The sequence below is a fragment of the Camelus ferus genome, chromosome 2 (genome assembly GCF_009834535.1).
Source record: "Camelus ferus isolate YT-003-E chromosome 2, BCGSAC_Cfer_1.0, whole genome shotgun sequence".
NCBI lineage: Eukaryota > Metazoa > Chordata > Mammalia > Artiodactyla > Camelidae > Camelus > Camelus ferus.
Window position 1 is genome coordinate 3,915,635 of NC_045697.1, and position 22,082 is coordinate 3,937,716.

The following is a 22,082-nucleotide window of genomic DNA, read 5'->3' on the forward strand; positions in this document are numbered from 1 at the left end:
TATGCTAAAAAATCATGTAGATCGTTACTAACGTAAAAGATGTCTGAGTAAAAGCCTATTTCTGAAGCTACACAAGAGCGAGTACACTGCAACCCTTTAATATCCATTTCTCTCTCCATTCACGTATACACTCAGCTGTCTAGAAGGGTGTTCTGTACAAACGTCAGAAGCCGCCACCTTAGGGTGAGGGAGGGACTGATGGAGTTCCCTTTACACTCTTTAATACCACGCTGATTTCTTTCTTACAATGTACATTGATCATGTCAACATAAATACACAGATTTTTTCCCCCAGAACAAAAAAACTAAGCTTTGTCTATCACCCAGGGACAAAAATGTTGTGTTCCTTGCAAGATTCAGGTGGTGGTTCGTGGGGCAGGGAGAGGTGGACTCGTGTCTCAGCAGGCCCCTCCACTGTCCCCTCCAGCACAGGGCATGCTAGCGCTCCCAGCACCACCTGTAAGAGGCACTAAACAGCCCCCACCCGGAGTGGTGTGACGCAGGCATGTTCTCTCCTCTGCGGACACGTAATTGAAAGGAGGCTGGGGTTCTTTACAAAAGAACCTTTGCTGTGATAAATGAAGACAACCACTTGCTTTTTAAATTTTTATTTGGTGTTAACTCCACAAGAAAACAAAAAAAATCAGTTACTCTGGTGTACGTGAAATCAGAACAATACAACCACGGGGAAAAAAAATCTCAGCCCAGGAATGGAAAACTGATGCTTCAGTGCTACGGATATGCAATGCGCTTCATACCACAGTGCGTTTCAGCGTTTTGCCAACTTTTTCAAAAATGCTTTTCTTTGTAATCATCCATTAACAAAACTAAAAACCGCACGTTCACCTCTGTCGCTGAAAGCCTCTGGGCTTCAGCCACTCAGCTACGAAAACAAATAAATACATAATCTGTTACCCACCTTGCCCATTTATACTCCATTCCCATTCCCCCGTGGAAGGTGCAAGGTCTTCCCACCAGCGGGGAAGGAAGTCTGCACCCTGACCACCTGGAGCCCTTTCCTGATAAAAAGCAGCTGTCCAAAACCAACCGAGCTCAAGGTTGTGTCTGAAATATATGTATTTGGTCTCTGCTACATAAGTAACGATTTCTAAAATGATCGTCACCGTAGTGATTTTAGGAATTTACAACTTCCAACTCTTTTTTGCCTTTGCTGTTAAATTATATTTCAGTGCAGATGCTAATCAATTTTTAGGAAGCTCTGGAGAAAGAAAAATACATAAAACCTTATAAAGTCTGTAAATAAATAACAGCAACATAAAACCTTACACACGCACACACACAAATCCACTTTAAAGTGTCAAAGACGTGCTGTAAAAAAAAAACCACCCGACCTGCGGCGTGCCCGAGCCCAACGGCCCCACGGGCCCCACAGCGAGGCCCTCACAGCCCTGGAGGGAGCTCTCTGTGTCGTCAGGTAAGAGAAAAGCAACAAAACCCAATGCTTGAAGCAAATCGCGCTTCTCAGCCAGTTCTGCTCCCGGCTACTACATTCTGTGCTTACTGCCTGCCAACGTTAGCGGTGAAGCCGGCTCGTCTGTGGCAGACTTCTCTGCCGCTCCTGATGCCGCAGACATGCTAAACTGATTCCACACATTTTTTTTTTAAACAATGAGTTGGTTAAAAAAAGAAAACAACTTTGAATGTTTAGGTTTTGCAACTATTGCTCCTTCTAACTCCAACCTGTTGCACAGAGGTGTAAAAGCTCAAGGAGGTGATCGTCACAATGGACAGGACTGGACGAGACGGACCGACCCCCGGGATTCCCCAGTGCAGCGGGGAGGCGGGTCCCATGAAGCAGTCACACAGGTATGGGAGAAATCAGTACTCTGCCCCCTGACCCACCACACACTGAACTTGCTCGAACATTCTCTCAAACACAGAATGAGATCTAAGCTACACTAAGTCACAGCCACAAGAGCAGCTAGCTGTCGCAGCCAAGGTTTCTTTGGGGTGATGAGGCGGCCTTTATTGCATGCCAAACATTTACAATTTCAAGTTCTGGGGGCTTCAATTCAATGTTGGTCACCAGAAAAACCATAATTTGCAATTAAGGTCCTCACCAAGTTTTGTTAAGACTCACCACGAATAACCCTGAACAGTGTTTTGGTGTAAGTGTAACTTTCACATAAGAACAGGGTGGGGTGCACTCGCACCCCACGTGGCCCCATGTGCCAGCCCATACGCCAACTCCTTGGCTGCTTCAGGTAGCCAGAAAGTCACAAACCATGGTATTTTCCATGATATTCTAGAGGGAAATCCTAAGAGAGAAAACACAGTATTTTGTAAGTCTCTAAAAGCACACCCTCGTGGTTTCTATTCCAAATGTACAGGAGATTTTACTGAATGAAGACGGGGACGAGTCCCCGTGCTGCCCTTTCGCCTTCCGAAAGGCACTGATCCACTGCAGGGTAAGTATTCACATCCCAGTTCTTAGAGGACAAAGCCTAAATGTCCCAAAGCTCAAGTCTCTGAATAGCAGAAGTGGTTGCTGACACTGCGATGCTAAGAAGGTAACAGTGATGTGGCTGCAGCTGGAAGGGAAGGAGCTGCAGCTGAGATGCAAGAGGCAGCGGCACTTAAGACGAGCACATGCACACCCATTCTTGGTTTGACAACACAATCTAGTCTATTTCAAATAGCCAAGAATTTAACAGCTTGGAAAAAAAATCTTCAACAGGATAGCTGTCCTCAACTCTAAAAGAAGCAAGAAGAGAAAGCTAATTACTGATCTGAGCCAGTTAAGTGAAGAAGAAACCTAAGTTGTTGTTTAGATTAACAGGCCTCACAAAAGGGAAATTACCCCTCACATAGCGATTTTAAAAATAATTTGTACTACTCTGCAGGTTTAGAGATGAGTTCGAGAAAAGAGGTCCTCTTCGCTGGGGTCCACCCACTCGCCTCCGCCTTCCGAGCCCGTGTCCTCCGAGTTGGAGCTGGCGCTGGAGTACATCTTTCTGCGGAAGCCGTTTGATTTTGCTCCAGAATTTCTCTCTCCTGTACACCTTGCTTCATAAACAGAAGACACCTAAGATTAAGAATAATTTTCAACATATCAAAAGTCAGATAATTTTCCAGAAGGGCTGTGCAAGATACTCTTTTACATACAGAGATTAAGTAGCAAATTGCTGACGTTTTCCTGTGGAGAGTTACAAAAATATGAAGATCTTCCTGTTTCAAAGCAAAACAAACAAGCTTTTCTCCCTGATCCATAAAGGATCCCAAACCCTGATCCTTTGTGTTCAGCCCCTTGGACAGAACGTCAGCTACATCAGGGCTGGACGGAGACAAGTTTCTGAGCACCCACCAGAGGCCAGGCTGCAGCTGGCACGACCTCCACTGAGAGGATGACTGCCCGCCGGGGGCTCCCATTCTGAGGGAGACGACGGGGGAAAACGACAAGCAAGCCAAGGGCACACATCATCCCGCTGCCAGACGAGCTGGGGGCATGGCAGACACACAAGAGAGGCTAGGGAGGTGGCTCTTCTGAGGAGAGGTCCCCTCGCCAGAACAGCCAGAGCTGGCCTGGGACCTGGGGCTGTGCCTCTGAACTGGGGGCCTGTCAGTCTCTGCTACCTTCCAGGGAAACTTCTGGTTGGGCGGGACTGTAGCCCACACACCAGATGGTCAGCATCCCTGGCCCCAGGACGCGAAATGCAAGCGGCAGTCCTGCCCCAGTCATAACACCTAGTAATGCTTCTCTCTCCCTCGGAGTGACTAGCACGTCTGCCCCCACCCCACCCCCGTCATAGTGAGCAGCACCCCCACTTACAGCAACTAGCAACACTGCCAGGTCACAGTGGCTAGCTAGCTACATCCCCCGAGCGGAGTAACCAGCACTGATCCCATTTCCACGTGGTAGCACCGTCCCTGGCTGAGCCCCAGGAAGGAGCACAGAAAGACAGGTGCGCTACTGGGGGGGGGGGGGGAGGTACAATGGCGGAAGGACAGCAAAGCCAGGGGTGGGAGCAGAATTGGTGCCCAGCTCAGGTCTGCACTTGGTTCTGAGTCTTCATGGGCCTTTAGCTTTCTCTTCTGCAGAATGGAGGTGACAGCCCCTACCTCCTGGGGTGGCTGTGAGACTAGATGAGGCAATGCCTGGGAGGTCATCTGCCTTGTGGTGCAGGGAGAAGACCGGGGAGGGACAAGTGGCCACAGGAGACCCAGGAAAAGCCAGGGCAACCGTGTGGAGGGGGAGGTGGTGCCAGGGAGCAATGGAGGTGGGAGAAGTGGAGGATTTGGGATGGTCAAGGGGTGGTCAGGATGATGGGCAGACAGACTGTGTGTGGAAGGTGAGAACAAGAGGAACAAAGAATGAGTTCTAGGCACAGGGGCTGAAGCTGGAAGGTGGAACAGGGCACTAGTCACGAGATGGGAAGACTGGCTGGGGAGGCCCCACACATCTGCCTCGACGGGTTACGTCTGACAGGTCCGTGGACACCAGCAGCACAGGATGCTGTGGGAGAAGTTCCTCCCAGGACTCCAGCTGACACTGACAATCACACTGAGAAGAAAAAGACGTTTCCTTAGGTTCGTTCACCTGCCTGCCTAACTGGGCGAGGTCTGGGCCTAGACTAACCAGGCACAGGCCCTGCACCTCCCTCAGGGAGCTCACAGGCCTGGGGCGGGAGTGGGGATGCTGGGCCTGAGTGCAGCCAGATGCCACGGGGCCACGACCAGAGCTCTGCTCCGGGAGCAGCAGGGGGCACGAGGGGCTGGGTCTGTCCCACGGAGGCCGGGAGAGGCAGGAGTCGGCGCACCAGAGGGCTCCCTCGTGGTGTGTTCTGAAAGATGAAAAGGGTGCCCACCTAAGGATTTTAGGGGTAGTGACAGGCTCAGATGTGCACTGAGAAGCTCCCTCTGGCAGCAGTGTGATGGACTGGAAGGGGAGAGGGACATGACCTGGGAAGCCTTGGCAGTAGGAGGTGACGCAGACCTGAGCACAGGGCCGCACAGGAGAGGGCCCGTCCACAGAGCGTGGTGATGGGGAGGGGCAGTCACAGGACTCCCAGGTCTCAGCCTGAGTGACAAGGGGGGGTGGCCATTTATAAGTTAGTAATAAGGAGGAGGACAGTCCACTTACCCTATTAAAATCTAACAGACGCTCTTCATTACTGGGTATTTCTTTAACATCTGGATATTCTTCTATACCATTCTCTCCCTTGGCATTTGTATAACATTCTTAATCATTGTGAATGGAGAAGGGAAAAGAGGGAAAGGAGGGGAAATTTCATTAAGACACAGTTATGAAACACACATTCTTGTTTCATTTTTCACTGAAAAGTCAGATCAGTTAGGTCTACAACCCGCTGGAGACCTTAAGTAGTCACTAAAAGCGGACATGGTCGGGTCAGCCCGCCAGGCGTGTGCAAGGGACATGCTGGGCCAGTCTAGAACTCTTCCAACAGACTGTTAATGGAGTTAAAAAAATGTAGGCCAGCAAAACATACACTCTTGTTACCCAACCATGAGACGTTCACTCAACAAATACACACTCACACCCGTGAGCGACGGGCCCCGGGAGCACGGGACAGGAAGAGCGCAGGGTCCGAGCTCTCAAGCGTGAGCGCCGTGGGGAGGGAGACAGACGACGCACCAGGCATGTGTTCACAGGACGGATGAACGAGGGGTTTCAGGCGGGAGGAGGGCAATGAGGAAACAAACAGGGCAACATCCGTCCTGTTCTTCCTCGACTCAGCAGCACAGCAAACCATCCGTGGAACAGGGGGAGAAGGGGGCTAGTCGTCTGACTGAGTCAGCGGCCCACAGGATGGGATGGGCTGTAAACTGGACTTAGAAGGAATCAAATCGTTCAGTCTAAGGTCTCTCAACCCTGGTTTCACATTCAGATCAGCGGGGGAGCCTTCAGGGAAGTCTGGAAGCCCAGGCCAACGCCTGACACCGACTGCATTGGTCTAGGGCAGGGGGTCTGGGGATCAGCATTTTTTGAAAAGCTCCCAGGTGACTCCGAGACGCAGCCAGGGCTGAGACGCTCCCATTTTCGCCCAGATCAGCCCCACTCCCCTCAAGGGGTCACTACAGAAAAGGCAGCCGAGTGGAAGCGCCCTGACGTCCCTGTGTGCCAGGCCTCTGCCGCACAGCTGGAGAAGGCCCGCCCCCGGAGGGTCCCGGCAGCGGCAGGGCCGGCTCCGTGACTGTGGGCCCTCCTCCCACTGGGGTGCCGCCTGGGCCAAAGGGAAGGTCACCTGGGCCCTGCCTGCCTTCCCACCAACATGTACCCTCCATGACCTCTAGTTCTCATGGCCCTAGGCCCTCAAACTTCCTAGTTTAGGGTCATTAAAAAAAATCCAGGCTCTGGGATTAGACACATGTTAGCCGATTCCTGCTGGCACTACATACTTGTGATGTAAGTTGGGCCAAATTACTGGCCCTCTTGGAGCCCCAGTTCCCTCGTCTCTGTAACAGGGTTCCCATTTGCCCTCACAGATTTCTGTGCAGGTTAAGAGATGAGGTGTGTGCAGCCTCAAGTACAAGGCGGGCACACTCGGTAACATCTTCCACAGCTGCTAGCCTTGGGCTTGGGGCCCGTCCGCTGCAGGACAGTGGGGGAGGACGCCCTGCACTGTGATGAGGCGGGTGACCCCGTGCATCCGTTCTGGGCCACCACCTTTCCCTGGCTGGCCCACCAAGCTCTGATCCACCGGACGCCGCACCACATCTGGTGACCACTAGTACTCGGTGGGGCAGACAACGACTTCCTTGACTAGGATATGCTCACAGATGGGGTGGGACACCCCCAGCCCCCTTCTTCTCCTCCTGCTTTAGGAAAAGGGGGTCTGCGGCGCCACAGGTGTCGGGGCTTTCACGACCCTCAGGTGGACAGCTCTCACGTTCCCGGCGTGACTAGGTGCCATGCCTGTTCTAGGCACTTTGGTCTTCACAGCCCTCCTTTAAGGAGGCATTATTTTTGGCCTCTTCCTTACTAACACAGACAACGGAGACACAGAAAGGTCTGGTCACTGCCCAAGGCCTAGCATCGGGTAGCGGAAGCACTTGATTCCAGTTCAGTTTCATCTCCTGAGCACTTAACTGTGATCGATACCGTTTTCCTACGGGGCTCTCTCTTTAAGACTAAAATAACACAAACACAACGAGCCTTCCAAACATTTCGAATCCAGCGTACGAACTCTGGAGCTGGGAGCTCAGGACGGGCCTGCCGTGGCGCACGTCTGCAGGGCCTGCGTGGTCTGGCTCTGCCGCCTGGCTGCCCTTGCTGCCCCTGCCCTTCGGCACCAATCAGCTTTGCCAGGCACCCTGGGGCCACACCAAGGGCACCCCTGGTCCTGCCCCAGCTGGTGCTCCTGCCAGCACCTCTCCCTGCAGGTAGCCCCAGCTGTCAAGTGGCTTGTGCCCTGATTCCTCAGGTCCCTGCTCAGACATCACCTCATCAGGACGGTGGGGACGAGGTCTGTGTGCCTCTGCGTTCCCAGCGCCTAGGACAGCGCCCAGCACAAGGTAAGCGTGCCAGAAATACTTGCTGAATGGGTGTGTGTGTGGACACACAGCGAGGTGGGCAGTGGCTGGGCTTTCGTGCTGGAGGGACTCCCACACTGCTCTGGGGCCGGGCCAAACGGCCTCACTAAAAAAAAAAGGGAACAATCCTCCTCCTCCTCCCCCCAAGGGAGGCCGGGGGCTTCCCAGGTGAAGCCATGACTCAGAGCAGCACAGGTGTGGTATTAATCATGAGCAATGTCAGAAGCTTCTGGAGCGGGGACCAGAGTCGGCAGTCACGTCTGCTGAGTGGGTGAGCGGCCACCTGCTCTCCGGGTTAACCTCCTCCTGAGACTACACGCGCCCCTACCCCACAGGCTGAAAGAATGATGCTCCATGACGTCACTGCAAGGCGACTGTGCAGGGGTTTAGCCCACAGTCGTGAGGTAAAGGTCACTCAAAAGCCGGGTTACCGTCATTCACCACTGAGAGTTTCTTTACACTCCACTGCACAGCTGGCTTTAAAAAGCACCTCGTACTAACAACCATTACAGTGCCCACCGACGGGCTGCACAGACAGCCCCGACCTAGAGCTAAGGGCTGGAAGGGAGCCCTCACTAGTGACAGAAAACCGGCCTCACGCTGCCAGGACAGCCTGCGACACGGTAATGAAGCATGAACTGGGCACCCAGCGGAGACAGCTGCTGGAGAGAGCAAAGCTTCTGGACCACGAGAAGCCAGCCTGGACTCAAGGCTGAGCTTAATAGCTAAATGCCTGATTCTGGGCAAATCCCTAAACCTGAGACTCAGCCTCCTCATCTGAAACAGCAGTGACATCTCCCAAGTGTTTTGTGGGTTGTATAAAACATTGAGAGCACCTTGTAAGTAAAGAAGAAGCAACCCAAGTGTTAGCTATTGGTAGAGCAACAGGCCTTTAATAAATGCTGTTTAGTAAACAAAGACGTTAATAAAGAAGATTCTGCTCTGTACTCTCCTCATGACCCAGCCAAGCTTTGGGGAGGAGGAAGGCAGGGTTTGGGGAGCCATTTCTGTGCCCACAGAACAAGCAAACAATCCCAGCCTCCCTCCTGCCACCCTGTCAGCTGAGGGAAGCCAGGCTGGAAGGAAGGCCAGCAAGGCGTCTGGGACCTGGGGCGGCGCAAGGGCGCTCTGGGCAGGAGGGCCGCCACCAGCCCCAGGTTAACTCTAATGAGCTGAGGAGACGCACACAGGTGAACGTGCAGATAGTAACAAGCGGTTAGCTGCCCTCAGGGTCTGACCCAGGACACTAACAAATACACCCCGCAGCTGACAGAAGCCCGGGACCAGTGGTCCGTGCACTCGGCCTCCCGAACCGACCGCTCAGGTTGCCTCCTTCGTCCCACTTGGCCCAAAACTTCAGATCAAAGTTTTTTATAGCTTCTGGGTATGTCTACCTGGGAGGCTCACAGACTAAACCTGCTACTGTCCCCGGGCCCTCTCTAACTGGCCTCCCCAAACCCCCTCCTGCTGTTCACTCCTCACAGAAAGGCATTCACCAAACTCTGGCACCCTCTGCAAAACCTCTCGAAGCTGTTCTGTGCTCTCCATCCCCAAAGGGGCTCTAGTCCAGGCCTTCCTCCCGTCCCGCCTAGATCACGGCAAGGGCCTGAGGACCCCAGCAGGCGCCCTTCAGTTTCCCTCGCCCTTCCCCACTCCACTCTGTTGCTAGGATTGTTTTAAGACACACATCTGCCACGACACCTCCAGTTGAGATCTCTTCTGTGGTCTCTTCTCCTGCCTGTCTAGCTCCACCTCACTCAGCACAACCCCGAGCCCTAACCAGATCCGCTCGCCCCCCGCCGGCCTTTCCTGTCTCGCTACAACCCGGTTGGGCCCAAAGGGCCCCTGCTCCCTGCCAGCCTGTGCTTGGGCTGTTCTTCTCAGGGGGACCCCGATCCCCACCTCCCCACCTGGGCAGCTTCCTGCCTAATTGCGCTGAGTGTGTGGGGCCTGTGTGTCCAGGCCCCTCCCCACCTCAGGCTGTGGTGAGTGTCAGAGCAGGGTCCAGTCCTCAGTCATCTGTGTCCCCAGTGCCTGACAAACTCCAGCTGCACAGAAGTCTCCTGGTAAATGTTTCTTGGACTGAGATTCACAGCTGAAGAATTTACCGCTCTTAACGACCAGACAGCTGAGTGAACGAATGAGCGACCCAATACAGGCCTCCTTACCTTCACACTCTGACGCAGGAAAAAGAGGAGAGTACAAGGCTTTTTCCCACCAGGTCTGTTTTTCTTGACTTGTATTCATTCCTTGTACATCAGTGTTCAATACAGGCAACTGTTTAGGTTAAACCAAATACAGAAAAAGTTTACAAACTTTCAAAACAAAGAAAAAAAATTCAAGCTTTATTACCTATGGATTACAAACCCAGGACTTTTAAATTGTTGGGTTTTTTTTTTTTTTTTTCTTCACTGTTCTAGACAAGGTGAATAAAAAAGCCAAAGTGTTCACAGCCTATAAAGGAAGTTTCTCTTAAGACGCTCTTACATTGGAAATGAAACAAAAAAAATCTTTCTAAAAAATGCAACAAAACTCTGTAAGAGAGGCAAAAACGTACAGGAAATACACTCAGGTAAAGCAAATTCCTGGATTTTGGAAGTGCAGAGAGAGAACGGGGTAGCGCAAAGCCTCCACTAGTGTGAGGGGCCCTAGAGAAACAGGGAGGCCCCTCTGCTCCTTCACACACTCAAGCAGGAGGGAGTCAAAGAGAAAATGGAACAGAAGGAAGTAACTCTATAAGTGAGTTAACAACCTCATGTCTTTTACAGCAGAATTATCTGCTTCGGTGAGAACCAGAAGGAAGCTGAGACTAAAACCAAATAATAAAGCTGACAGTAACTCAAATTCAAAACAGGAAACAGACATTGAAATGAGAGGAGGGCAGGACTCCTGAGAGCAGGAGACCCCATACTCCGAACATGACCATGGCCCTGGCAGCGTGGAAGGCACTCACGTCTGGAAGGGAGACCCAAGTTCGAACGGAGGCTCCATCCTTTATTGGCTGAGCTCCCAAATCCCAGCTGGACCTCACCCACCTGCCTGGGCAGTGAGGATGAGATGCAATGTGGCTAGTGTCCCTCATGATCAAGGAGTGTCCTCATGAGTGGTCATTAGAAGATGTGGCCCTCTGCGGCCATCACAGGTAAACCCTGGTTTGCTGGGGGCTGGGGCAACCTCTGCACGTTCCCTCCGCGCTGTGCCTGATGCCAGGCCCTCCCAGGGTAAGGCCTGGCATGGGCATCTCTGTACCTCCCACAGCCCCTCTGTCTCAGCAAGTGTCTGCTCAGTCAGCGGCCAGGACCTGTCAACAGCCTGCATCTTTATTGTTCTACAAGACATTTCATTATGTGTTCAAGTTTAAAACCTGAACTATCTTAGCAACTAATGATCTTCAATTCTCTAATAGGATTTTGTTATCTCTTAAAGATAAAGTACTTTTTATTAAAATTTTTTTGATTCAGTAATTTTTTTATTACTTAACTAAATGGGAAATGCACTTCAAATTTTCATTTTCACTTAACTTTTCAGACACACTCCTAAATTAAAAACCGAAGGAGAACTGTACTATCTACCCAGAGTGGTCAGTTAACTTTCACCATTTTCTCCTGCGGATTATTCTAACAATAAAAATTAGTAGTTATTAGACAAATAGGTACCAAGGCCAACAGCGCCGAAAAGGCCAGGCTTAATGCAAATAAAGCCAGCAATATGCAAGGTCTGCAGTTAATTCAAGGTGATTACTGCATTCGGCACGTAATTCACAGCACCGTGAAACCATCCTGGAAAGGCCTTGCACTCTCTTCCAAGGCAGACCTATTCTGTGGGAAGATTACGTAGTCTGCTCAAGGTGAGTAAGGACGTCGCCTGGACAGAACTCTGTCCATCATCCCCAAGGCAATACTGAGGAGAGATGGATTTGAGGGTAACAAGTTCTTACTTGAGAAAGAAAATGTCTGGGGGCAAGCTGTGGAAGGACCAGAGCTTTATTCACATGAGTGTAATGAGATTGCTTATCTTTTAATTCTTTAAAAAAAAAAACCCCAAAATCCGGGGGGTGTAATTAGGTTTATTTAGTTATTTTTTAATGGAGGTACTGGAGACTGAACCAGGACCTCATGCATGCTAGGCATGCTCTCTACCACTGAGCTATATCCTCCTCCCTTAATCCTCTCGAGACTGTGAGAATGGGGTAAAGGGTAAGAAAAAGGAGAGAACTCATCAGGATGGACAGGACATGGTGGGACAAGCAGGCTGGAAGGGTCAGGGTTCAGCCGGGGGGCTGGGTCAGCATGAACAGGAGGAGGTCAGATCCAAGCAGAACAAGGCGGTGAGCTTCTGCAGAGCAGGGGCCAGGTCTTATTTACCTTTGCACCTCCAGAAACAGGGCCCAGAACAAAGCACATGCTCAGTGTCTGCCAGCCTTAAGAAGAGGTTCCACCTGTCGAAGTCCCTGATCACTGAGCACACCTCTGTCTCCCTCTCTCTCCTGCTCACACCGTCCGATCACGCCAGCTTCTGGCACAGTTTTAAGATCTGAGTGTCAATTCCAATGGCAGGGACTGACTGACCCTGTTTTACGCTACACTGAATACGGAGTCAATGAATATACATTATTTTGACATATTTCCACTTAGTTATTTCCAACTTTTAGGCTACACAGCAAAGATGGCCATGCTTTGCTTAAATAGTGTTTAATGTATTAATTCAACTTCTGGTTTAGCTGAGAATGAAAAGAATGAAGAAAGAATGGAGAAATAGGAAAAGAGAACAGAGCACAACCTGGGATGACCGGGCCCACTTCTGCCTCAGCCCCGCTCCCCTCTGCCTCCAGGCAGCTGCTTGGCTCACTTTCCACCTGCAAGCCCTCCTTCAAGTTGCACCTTTGCGAGGAAGCCCGCCCTGATACCGTGGTTCCCGTGGAAACTCCTCCAAGCACCCCCGCCCCCGACACTCCTTATCCGGCTCTTCTTTTCCATGGCACTGGTGTCCTAGCACACTCTGTCCCTTCACGTCGCTCACTGCACGCACCTCCACAAATGCAGAGATCGTGGTCTGTTCCTTTATGCCCAGCACCTGGACTTAGTAGGCTCTTAGTATTTGATGAATGAATGAAACAGTGAAAAAAAGGAGAGAGGACATGGACTTAACCCAGAAAACCTGACCAGAAATGTCTTTAGCAAAAGACGTAATACTCAGCAATTCTTTAGAAGACAGAAGTTAGGCGAAGGCTCACTGCTTTAAATTTTCACTAACTGTTCTTAGTTCAGGTTAGAATTTAGAAGGGAAAGGTTGGGTATTCCTCCTTGAATTTTACTCTGGGAATAGAACCCTGAATAGTGCCCCCTTGCCACAGTCAGTTCTCTGTTACTTGGGTCACAAAAGGAAAAGAAAGCCTCCCTTGTTCTTTGGAAGAGGAGAAAGGAAACATAAATGGCGAGATACCGTGTGCAACAGAGACAAGAGACACGGCACTGACCGTCATAAAGTTAGGGAAGAACTTGGGCTCTGGGCCTCCGTGTCCTCAGCAGTCACGAGGGTAAATGAACCACCACAGAAAGTCACTATGGGCACTCAGGAGCATGATGGTGACAAAGCAGAGTTGGCACAGGGCCTGGCAGAAGCCGGCTGGTAGCCATCCCCCAGGGTGGCCTTCACACCTACTCCTCAGGGCCTTCTGATTCCCACGGCCCTTGTCTGCTGGGCAAAACGGCCTCCTCTCCTGGACGAGGCCATGAATTCCTGAGGACGAGACCAGGATTCGTGCTGCTTCCCTGCACCTTAAAGCGCACAGCACGGAGTCAGCAGTCAAGCCAATGACAAAGAGAACACCTCTGCCACAAATCTGTGCACAAATGGATGCCAGTGGCACACTAGGCTCCTCACCTGTCACTGCGAACTTCAGAAGCCACGCCTTAACTGTTGGCACCTTTCCTGAGCACCTGAGAGACTGCAAGCCTCTTTACCCTCGTGTACGCTATTCCTTCTGCCTAGAACGTCCTGCCCACTCCTTTCTGCCCTGGACGCTCAGGTATGTCCAAAAAGCCTTCCTCAGCTCTCCCAGGGTGGCCCAGCTCTCCTCTGGGTTCCCATGGCTTCCTGTGCCCACCTTCCCCACGCCACCTACCATGGTACATAGAACTATGTTGGCCCAAACGCCCTAAAAGGTAAAGAACTGCCTAGGAAATTCTGGTACATCAACACAAAGGAATAGCATGCAGAAAGTAAAAAAGGAAGTGTAATTATAGGAAAGTGCCATTTCAGTTTAAATAAACAGAAGAAAACAAATGTGAACATGTATTTATTTATACCTGTATACAGTGTCCTTGGAGGGTACACCCCAGGGCCCACACTGGTGGTTGCTGCTGGGGAGGGGGGGAACTGGTTCACCATGCATATACCCTCCTGTAACTTCTGAATTTGAACCATGGGAGTGAATTACCTATTTCAATGAAAATAAATGATCTGTTCACAAATTGGTCTTCATGACCAGCCTGAATTCTCTCAGGGCAGGGAGAGTGTCTTGTTCATTCAGGGCCTCTCATCTCACAGATGGACATGGAACAGCTCAATGTTTAATGACTGTTTTGCTGAATTGAACTGAACCGAAGTTTTGAAAAGAATCATAATTTATGTTCCTGGGCACCAATTCTTCTGGAAATCCTACATTTTAGACCTCTTGCTCTGAAACAGGTTGGCAACCAGTGACTTTTAAAACAGGGCTTCCAGATCGCCGTTTGTAAGGACTGTCCTCACTCAGGAAAGTGGGGGAGAAGACCCTCACAGGAACTCCCCAAGACTGACAGGCAGCATGAGAGTGAAAAGGCACAGATTCTAGTCCCAGCCTGGCCCCAAACTGTCCCTTAAGGCTCTCTCAACCTTTCTGCACCTCAGATGAATCTGAAGCAAGCTCCGCCCTGGCCCCGAACATAAGTGATGCTGCTGAGAGGCGACGGCAGCCGGCCTCTCAGCCCAGTGTCCTCTGAGGACGTCACCGGCAGCTAAGACCTTCCGAGACAACCCAGAACTCTGCAACATCAATACATCAACATACTAGAAAGCGAAGGACTACGGCAGTGGTATGATGCAGAATCTCGCTTCTTTCCTCTTTTTCTTTCTTCCCCATCTGGAACCAGGTAAAATACAAAGTACGTGAAGGAACATTTAAGGATGAAAAGTGGGGCAAGAATCAAACAGGTAAAGCTAACAACATTGTTTCTTTGTTCTGAGCAGTTCAGATTTCAGTGTTTCCATGGGATTCAATGCATGTCTCTTTAAGGACCCCCAGGCAAGCTAATCACAGCAGTGCCTCTCCAGTCCCCTGGCGGCTTCCCCCCACCATGCGCGCACAGGTCCACACCTGGGCACAGACCGGCCACCAGTAAGGCGTGATCCTAGCCACGAGGAGCTTGTAATCTAACGAGAGAAAGACATAAATGACTCATGAAAAACAGCAAGTGCAATTAAAAAAATAAGAGGCATAAAGCACATAAAACTTAAAAGAAGGGAGAAATGACTTCTGATGTGGGTGGGGGTGGAGCAGGGGAGAGAAGAGGAATGAGGGACGCAGCAGTGAAGGAGGTGGGAGCTGACAGGGCCTCAAGGTGTGGGCAGGACCCAGAGGGGCACAAGACGGGTGGGCTTGTGCAGGACAGAGGGGAGGGAGGGGACACGCTGCTGCTCTCCGGCTACAGGTGGCGGGACTTCTAAACACCTCTAGCGGTCTTTTTAATAAACTGCTCCTGGAACAAAGCCAGGCACTGCCGTATCAAATAGTGGATGAGAAATGGGCTGATTGCTATGCTTTTTGGTCAAACAGGTTACTGCCTTAAGTGTTATTTCTTGTAAACTCAATTTAAACTCAAATGACTTCTTAGGAATAATCAAATGGTACAGTGACTCCCATTAACAAAAAGATCGTTGTTAGCCTCACTTGATAGACTTACCTGTGTAATTCACGTAGCTTCAGGACTATGCACTTTGTATAAAGCAAGGTAACATCTGTTCTGTAGAAGTTACTTTTTGCATTCGGATTGTGGGTTAATTTTTACACATACCACAATATATTTTAGAGAATTCTATATAGATATAATTTATTTTACATAAAAAACATAAGTTTCAATGAAGGAATCAATGTTTCAGAGGCAGATGGGCTTGCTACTTAAAGAAACCCTTCCCTGCCACTTCCGAAGAGCAAAGGGCCTTCTGAAGAGGAAACAGCCACCTCCTGATTCACTGACTTTGAGAACTGGAGCACTCACATATTAGATTTTGCTTTAAGCATAGTATATGCACATTAAGACATCACATAAAAATCTTATATCCTGTGATTTACTTAAAAATGTCTTTTCTCTGCAGAAAATGTCTATCTAGTTCAAATTTATAAATATCAAATCCATTTTAAGTCCTTATGTAAAATCGTAAGAATCCTAAGTTTTATGACATTTAAACCAAAGTCCCAATAATTTAACCCAAAACTTCACTGCCTGAAATGGCTGTTCTTTAAGATTAAAGTCTGATCAAATCCTTTTATCAAATACCAATACATACTGACACATACCTCGTGCAGCTGTCCTGAAGAAACTGGGTTATCTTCATAAGCAGGCAACTGACAACCTGCTTTGCAACTGCAAAAATTATTAATTTCTTCCTCACATTGTGCCATTATTTTACAATTTGCTTCTGAGCTTTCTAGATCGATTTCCAGAGCGTCATTCATGCTACACTCCAAACACGGATTCTGCTTTCCTCCTGGCAGAATCCCAGCTGATTCCTCCTGGGAATCCAGTGATGTCTGAGCACTCTTTTCCATTCCGGACTTTTTTAACCTGGGAAGGAATTTTCCAGACTCAAGCTCTAATTTTCCATAGTAATGGCCTTCTTTCTCTGCATCTTCTTCCAGTGGTTTGAGATCTGCCTGTGGATCTTCAAATGCATCAACTTGAGAAGGAATGGGAATGGCTGCTTCATCTTTTTCAGATTCAAATTCTGACTCGCTTCCTCCTCCTGGGGACAGTTCAGATGCAGAAATTGGGCGAAAGTGAGTCCTAGGAGAGATGCGGATGGCCCTGTACTGTGTTCTGTCAACGCCACATATCCTGGGGTGGAACACTTCACTGTCTGAATCAGAGCAGAGGATTGATTTCGGTTTAAAACTAGGGCTGAAAGATGCAATCCCTTCAGGTTCAAATGAACATTCTACATGAAGAACTTGTGAAAATGGATTGCTTAAGTCAAAGGAAGAGAATGAATATTCAAGTCCAGGATCTTCAACTTGAAAGTTACCACAAGCTCCTAGTAAGTCTTCATGGAAGATAAAAGAAAATCCCTTATTCAACCCATTTTCCCCAGTCTTCGGCTGATCATTCTGTTCAAATGACATGAAGGGCTTCCATAACTGCCTGTGGCCAGGAGCAAAGCTGTTCCCTGGGGTCATAAAGACATCTGTACCAGCTATTGTCACCACGTCGGAAGCTGCACACTGTAACAAACTTCCTTTCGTGTGGCCGGGCGGCACAACTGCCCACTCCCCATCGCTGTTAAAGGATTTGAGCTCTCCATAAACTCCTCCGAGAATGAAGGAGTTCTCTTTATCCTGGGCCACATCCCAAGGTTTAGAGGGGGTGGTATAATCACCGCCGTCCACCTTTGACAGCTCACCAGAAACAAAAGCCCCCTTCTCCAGGTTCTCCTTCTGCCCCTCCCACAGGTGGTACTCTGATCTCTGCACGGCCTTACTGGGCTCCTGGAGTGGCTCCACTTCAGCTTCGGCGTCCAAACAGCAGCAGTAGTTATTTACATCTGTCGAAAACAACTCGTCATCAATTCTCTCTGTTTCTACCGTAGCTACAGAGTTTCTGTCTGCCATCTTTGTCCAAATGTCTTTAATTACCCCTGAGCTGTAGCCATCTCCATGAGGACTGCTTTCACTACAAACATGTGTAGTTTCAAAGGTTTTGTTTTCTGGTTTTTGTTCCAGCTGAATACCACAGACAGATTCTAGTTTAGATTTTTTTTTGAAAACCAACGTTGGAATTTCTCCTAAAGTTCTGTTTTGCTGGCAAGTTTCATCTTGCAAAAAATCTAGAAGTTCTTCATCTACATAATTTGACGAGACTCTAGGAACTACATAATTAACATCATCTGCATTAAACTGTGTGGATTCTTCAAACTGAATATTTAATGTCTCATTGTCTGAACGTGTTTCTTCTGAATGGGACCATGGACTACAAGTTCTCGTTGAAAGATTAGAACAGTGTTCGTTTTCTTCAAAGGCACTATTTTTGGTCCATATTAGCAATCTAGACTGTGTTTTCCCAAGCATATTAGCACTAGAATCTGTATTTTCATTTCCCAAATTGAGTGTTTCAAAAGAAAATGGTAAAACAGAATTACTGCATTGCACTTCAAACACTGAAAAACAAGAGTTTATGCCAGATCCTTCATTAATATCTGAAAAGAGCTCTTGATTGCCAGCAAGCAAATGTGGACTGAGCGCCGTGCTGTCTAAGATCGGGGAGAGTCTAATAGGAGAGTCTCCTCCAAAGCTCTCTCCATCGGCATCGCCAGAGCTGGACGAACAGCACTCCCAAAACTGAGCCAGATTGCCAAGGTCTTGTAGGAAGAAGCCCTCGGCGCCCACAGAGCTGGTGGAATCTGTCCATATTGCACGTTCCCCTTGCAACTCCATTCCATCTAACACTATGCAACATTCTGCCTCAAAATCTGTTTTCTCTTTGCTTTTCTGTCGAATCATATTCAAAATCCGACTTTCTCCTTGCATTGTTTCTGAGGCACCAGGATCCAACATGGATTGGTCAATATCCACTTCATAGAAGTGCGTTAATTCTGACAGATGAATATCATCCAAGTATCTGTTGTCCTCTGGTAGAGAACAGAATGAGGTCCCAGTGAGGTCAAGGTCCTCATTTATAACTGCAGGCATTTCTACAAAATGACCATCAATGAAAGTACCCGCTGCGAGGTATGTTTTATGAATATTATTGTTGCTGATACACAGACCGTGCACTGATTCAGACAATTCATCTACTGCCTCAGATGTCAGATCACTTGTGTCTTGTCTGTTTCGGTATGTGGTCTCTAGTTTACTTTTTCTGCTCAAAGGAACAAAATACTCCGCAATCGGCTCGGTGTACCACAGCGGCTCCTCCTTGTACTCTCTGTCGTTCCTGCTCTCTGCACACAGGTCCCTCCCCTCAGTGCTCCCAGTGTCTCTTCGCCCCGGCTCCTTCAGCGGCCTCCTACCCCGCCTGCACAGCTGCTTGACGGACCCGCTGCTGCTGCTGCTGCCGCCCCCGGCCTGCAGGCTCCTCTCCGCCTTCTCGCCATGCTTCAGTGAGAGCCTGCTCTGCCCGTTCCGCCCTTTTCTGTTTCGAATTTCCCGTGTCTTGTGCCTCACTTTCACGCACTTCACGGATGCCTTCGGCTCTCCCTGGTTACCACTGGAGCTCGAGCCTGCCTCGCTGGAGCCGGAAGACCAGGAGCGAGGGCGGCCCTTCCCTTCGGGCTTGTGTCGAGTCTGCTTTCTGTACAGAGCAGGCTTCTCTGCACCTGTGCCATCCCTAAACGTGGCCTCCTTCTCGCTGTGACTTTTGCTCTGGGCTTTCTCGTGCACGGTGGTGGGCACATCACTGCGTCTCTCCTTGGCGGCCTCACCTTCGCTGTTGCAGTCCTTGGGGGAGGACGTGTCTGTGCTAGCTGGCGGGGCTGTGGATGACGAAGAAGAGCTAGAGTAAGAACAGACTTTAGACTTGTTCCACACAGTCATGATTTCTTGCAGGCAAACTGGTTTCTCAGAAAGTGGTGGGAATGCTTCATAGTACCTGAAAAACAAGTAGAGAATTCAAAAGTGGGCACTCAGATGTATCAGATACAGTAAAACAACATCACCAATCAGAGAAATGGGATATTTCATCTCAGCAGTCAATGTTTACATCGTCCATAAATTACTAACTTAAACAATTAATAATACAGTAAAATATGTCTTATATTTAGTTCTATGGATCAAGCACCTTTATGTTCAGCACTGGGATAAGCATTATAAGGGTATTTAGAAGACATGCAAGGGATGGTGTTTAGTGTTTGGATTCTAACTAAGAAGTCACAAATGAGAGACATAATACAGTGGAGAGAATGTAATCTTTTGATAAGAGATATGTGGGTTTGAACCTCAGCTCAGTCACTGACTGTGCCTGTGACTTTAAGCTTATCATGTGGGGTCTCAGTCCATTTCCTCAACTGTAAAATGGTGGTAGTATGACTTACCTCACAAGGCTGTTGTGAGCACTGGAAACAGGTGTAGGTGAAAAGCTGGATAACAAAGCAGTCGAGAGCATGAGCTCTGAAGCCACACTCCCTAAGTCTGAATCCTGACTTTGCCACTTACTAGCTGTGTGACCTTAGGCATGGTCCTTAACCTCTCTGTGGCCTACAAAATGGGGTAATAGTATCTGCCTTGGAGAGCTGTCAGTAAAGGCATTAATATGTGAAATGAGACAGAGAGCACCCCAGTGATTACTGCTGCTATCATGGCCTTTTCCCAGGAGGCCAGGGCAATGCCCAGCATCAAGCAGGCCCTCAGAAATGGCAGGGGTCGTGGTATTCAAGCGCTCAGAAAAGAGGATGCTGGTGAGGCCTAGAACAATTAGAGAAAGTGGACCACAGTGGAGACTTCAAGTGTCAGCCATGCAGCAGTTTGGTGAGTACTGACTGTGAGGCCTGGGACCCTGTGTGAGGACACGAAGATGCTGTGCTCATGGAACTGAAGCCCCACTAGACCAACAACTGCTGGAAATACAGGGCAGGACAACCAGGAAGGCTGGTTTCAGAGGGCTTGAAAACAAGAAAGAAGAGTTTGCAGGAAACTAGTAGCCATTGAAGGTTTCAGAGCAAGACAGCCTGCCAAAGGAAGACTTGAGAGTCAGTCTGGCTACCAAGGTGGGCCTAGACTCGACTCTCCTTTTCAGTCTATACCAGCACTGTCCAATAGAAATGTACTGTGAGCTTCACAAGTAATTTTCAATGTTCTGGGACTCCCAATAGAAATGTAAGAAGAAACTGGTGAAATTAACTTCAACAGTGTATTTCACTTAACCAAATATATCCACATTAGCATTTCATATGTAATCAATAATTTAAAATACTAATGCAATATTTTACATTCTTTTGTATATGAAGTCTGAACTCTGGTGAGTATAACACATACAGCACATCTCAATTTGAAGCAGCCACATCTCAAATGGTCAACAGGCACACACGGCTGTGGTTACCATGCCGGACAGAGCATGCAACACAACCAATTGAATGCTGTTTTTTCCTTAAGACTTAGGAGTTCATAAGATTCAAATAAAATGTATAATAAGGAAGTCTGCTTACAGTGCAGCCAATTTTAATACTAACCATTTACAGAGAAAGACAGAAAAGCATCTTCAGGAAACAAGTCTGACGAGGTCAATGACTTGCTTGGCTTCCTTGTGTGTAAAACAAGAGCAAGCATAATTTCTCACCACTGTCTCAAAGGACTGGCGTGGATGTCAAAGGTCATATATGAATGGATCATAAATAACAACCTTGCTTGTCTGATTGGTTCATTTCAAATACTGATTTAACATGTCTAAAAAGGGTAAGACTGTCTTATTCACCTTCGAATTCTCAGTGTCAAGTACACAATAAGTGCTCAATAAATGTTTCCTGGGTTATAAAATATCAAACTAAATAGAAGATGACAAACACTGTAAACCATGCAGCAGTCATTAGTCTGATTTTAACAAATGCACACTTTATTACTGAGTACAAGCTTACATACATTTCCACTTGATCCTTTGCTGTAGGGGATAATTCTGCCTCTGGAGAGGGAGACCCCTCTAATTTTTTGTGAATCTTCTCTTCTGTTATGAAACAAAAATTCAGAAAGATTTGTCTTATATCTAGTTAATAAATGCTTGTGTTTTTAAAAGTTTCTCAAGTAAATTTAATCAGGAATTAAACAGGTTTTTGTGGCTTAAAAAGAACTCTATACCAGTTTGCCATTTTAATAAAAATCTATCTCTTCAGTGTGCCAGAGGGAATTCTCTGGCTAAACTACATCAGCATTGGGCTGAGAGCTGAGAGGAGTTCATCTCAGCACTGACAGTGCTCTGGAGGCACTTAATTATGAGACTGAAATCCCCTGGGTACCTATTAATTACACCAGAAGGAGAGAACATCTGTTTAGACTCCAAAAATACTTTCTCACAAAATTCTGCACTCATGGACTTTATATTGCCTCATCTTGACTAATACTAACATGAAAGAAAGTTATTACAATTAGCTCTGTTACTAGGTGAGCAAGGGCTGTGTTTCAACCAAAATAGAAGCAAAGGGCTATACTCTTAGCTTAGCTCATGATACTGACCTCAGATTAGAAACAAATAAACTGCGCCCTTGAAAGGTAGGCTCACGGCTTGCTGGACAGCAAAATAACCATGAAGAGGACGTGGGAAATAAAGATCCTTAACTGTAACAGGTAACTTCCATTCTACAGGCTTGCAGAGAAGTTGGGAAAAGCAGCTGTGA

General features: G+C 48.4%; 1 protein-coding gene across 9 annotated transcripts in view; it reads right to left on the minus strand.

The window, feature by feature from the left end:
* Nucleotides 1–591: 591 nt before the first annotated feature.
* Nucleotides 592–22,082, minus strand: part of KIAA0232 (KIAA0232 ortholog) — an 83,012-nt gene continuing 61,521 nt past the window's right edge. For 3 of the 9 annotated variants that reach the window (XM_032493601.1, XM_032493638.1, XM_032493633.1), the window contains 6 exons: nt 21,334–21,415; nt 16,069–19,351; nt 14,563–14,634; nt 9,680–9,788; nt 5,101–5,198; nt 592–3,045 (listed from right to left, as the gene is read on the minus strand). In XM_032493601.1, the coding sequence (XP_032349492.1) occupies nt 2,866–3,045; nt 5,101–5,198; nt 9,680–9,788; nt 14,563–14,634; nt 16,069–19,351; nt 21,334–21,415 (3,824 nt within the window). In that variant the 3' untranslated portion in view covers nt 592–2,865. The other 6 variants (XM_032493608.1, XM_032493640.1, XM_032493619.1 and 3 more) reach the window with 6 other exon arrangements.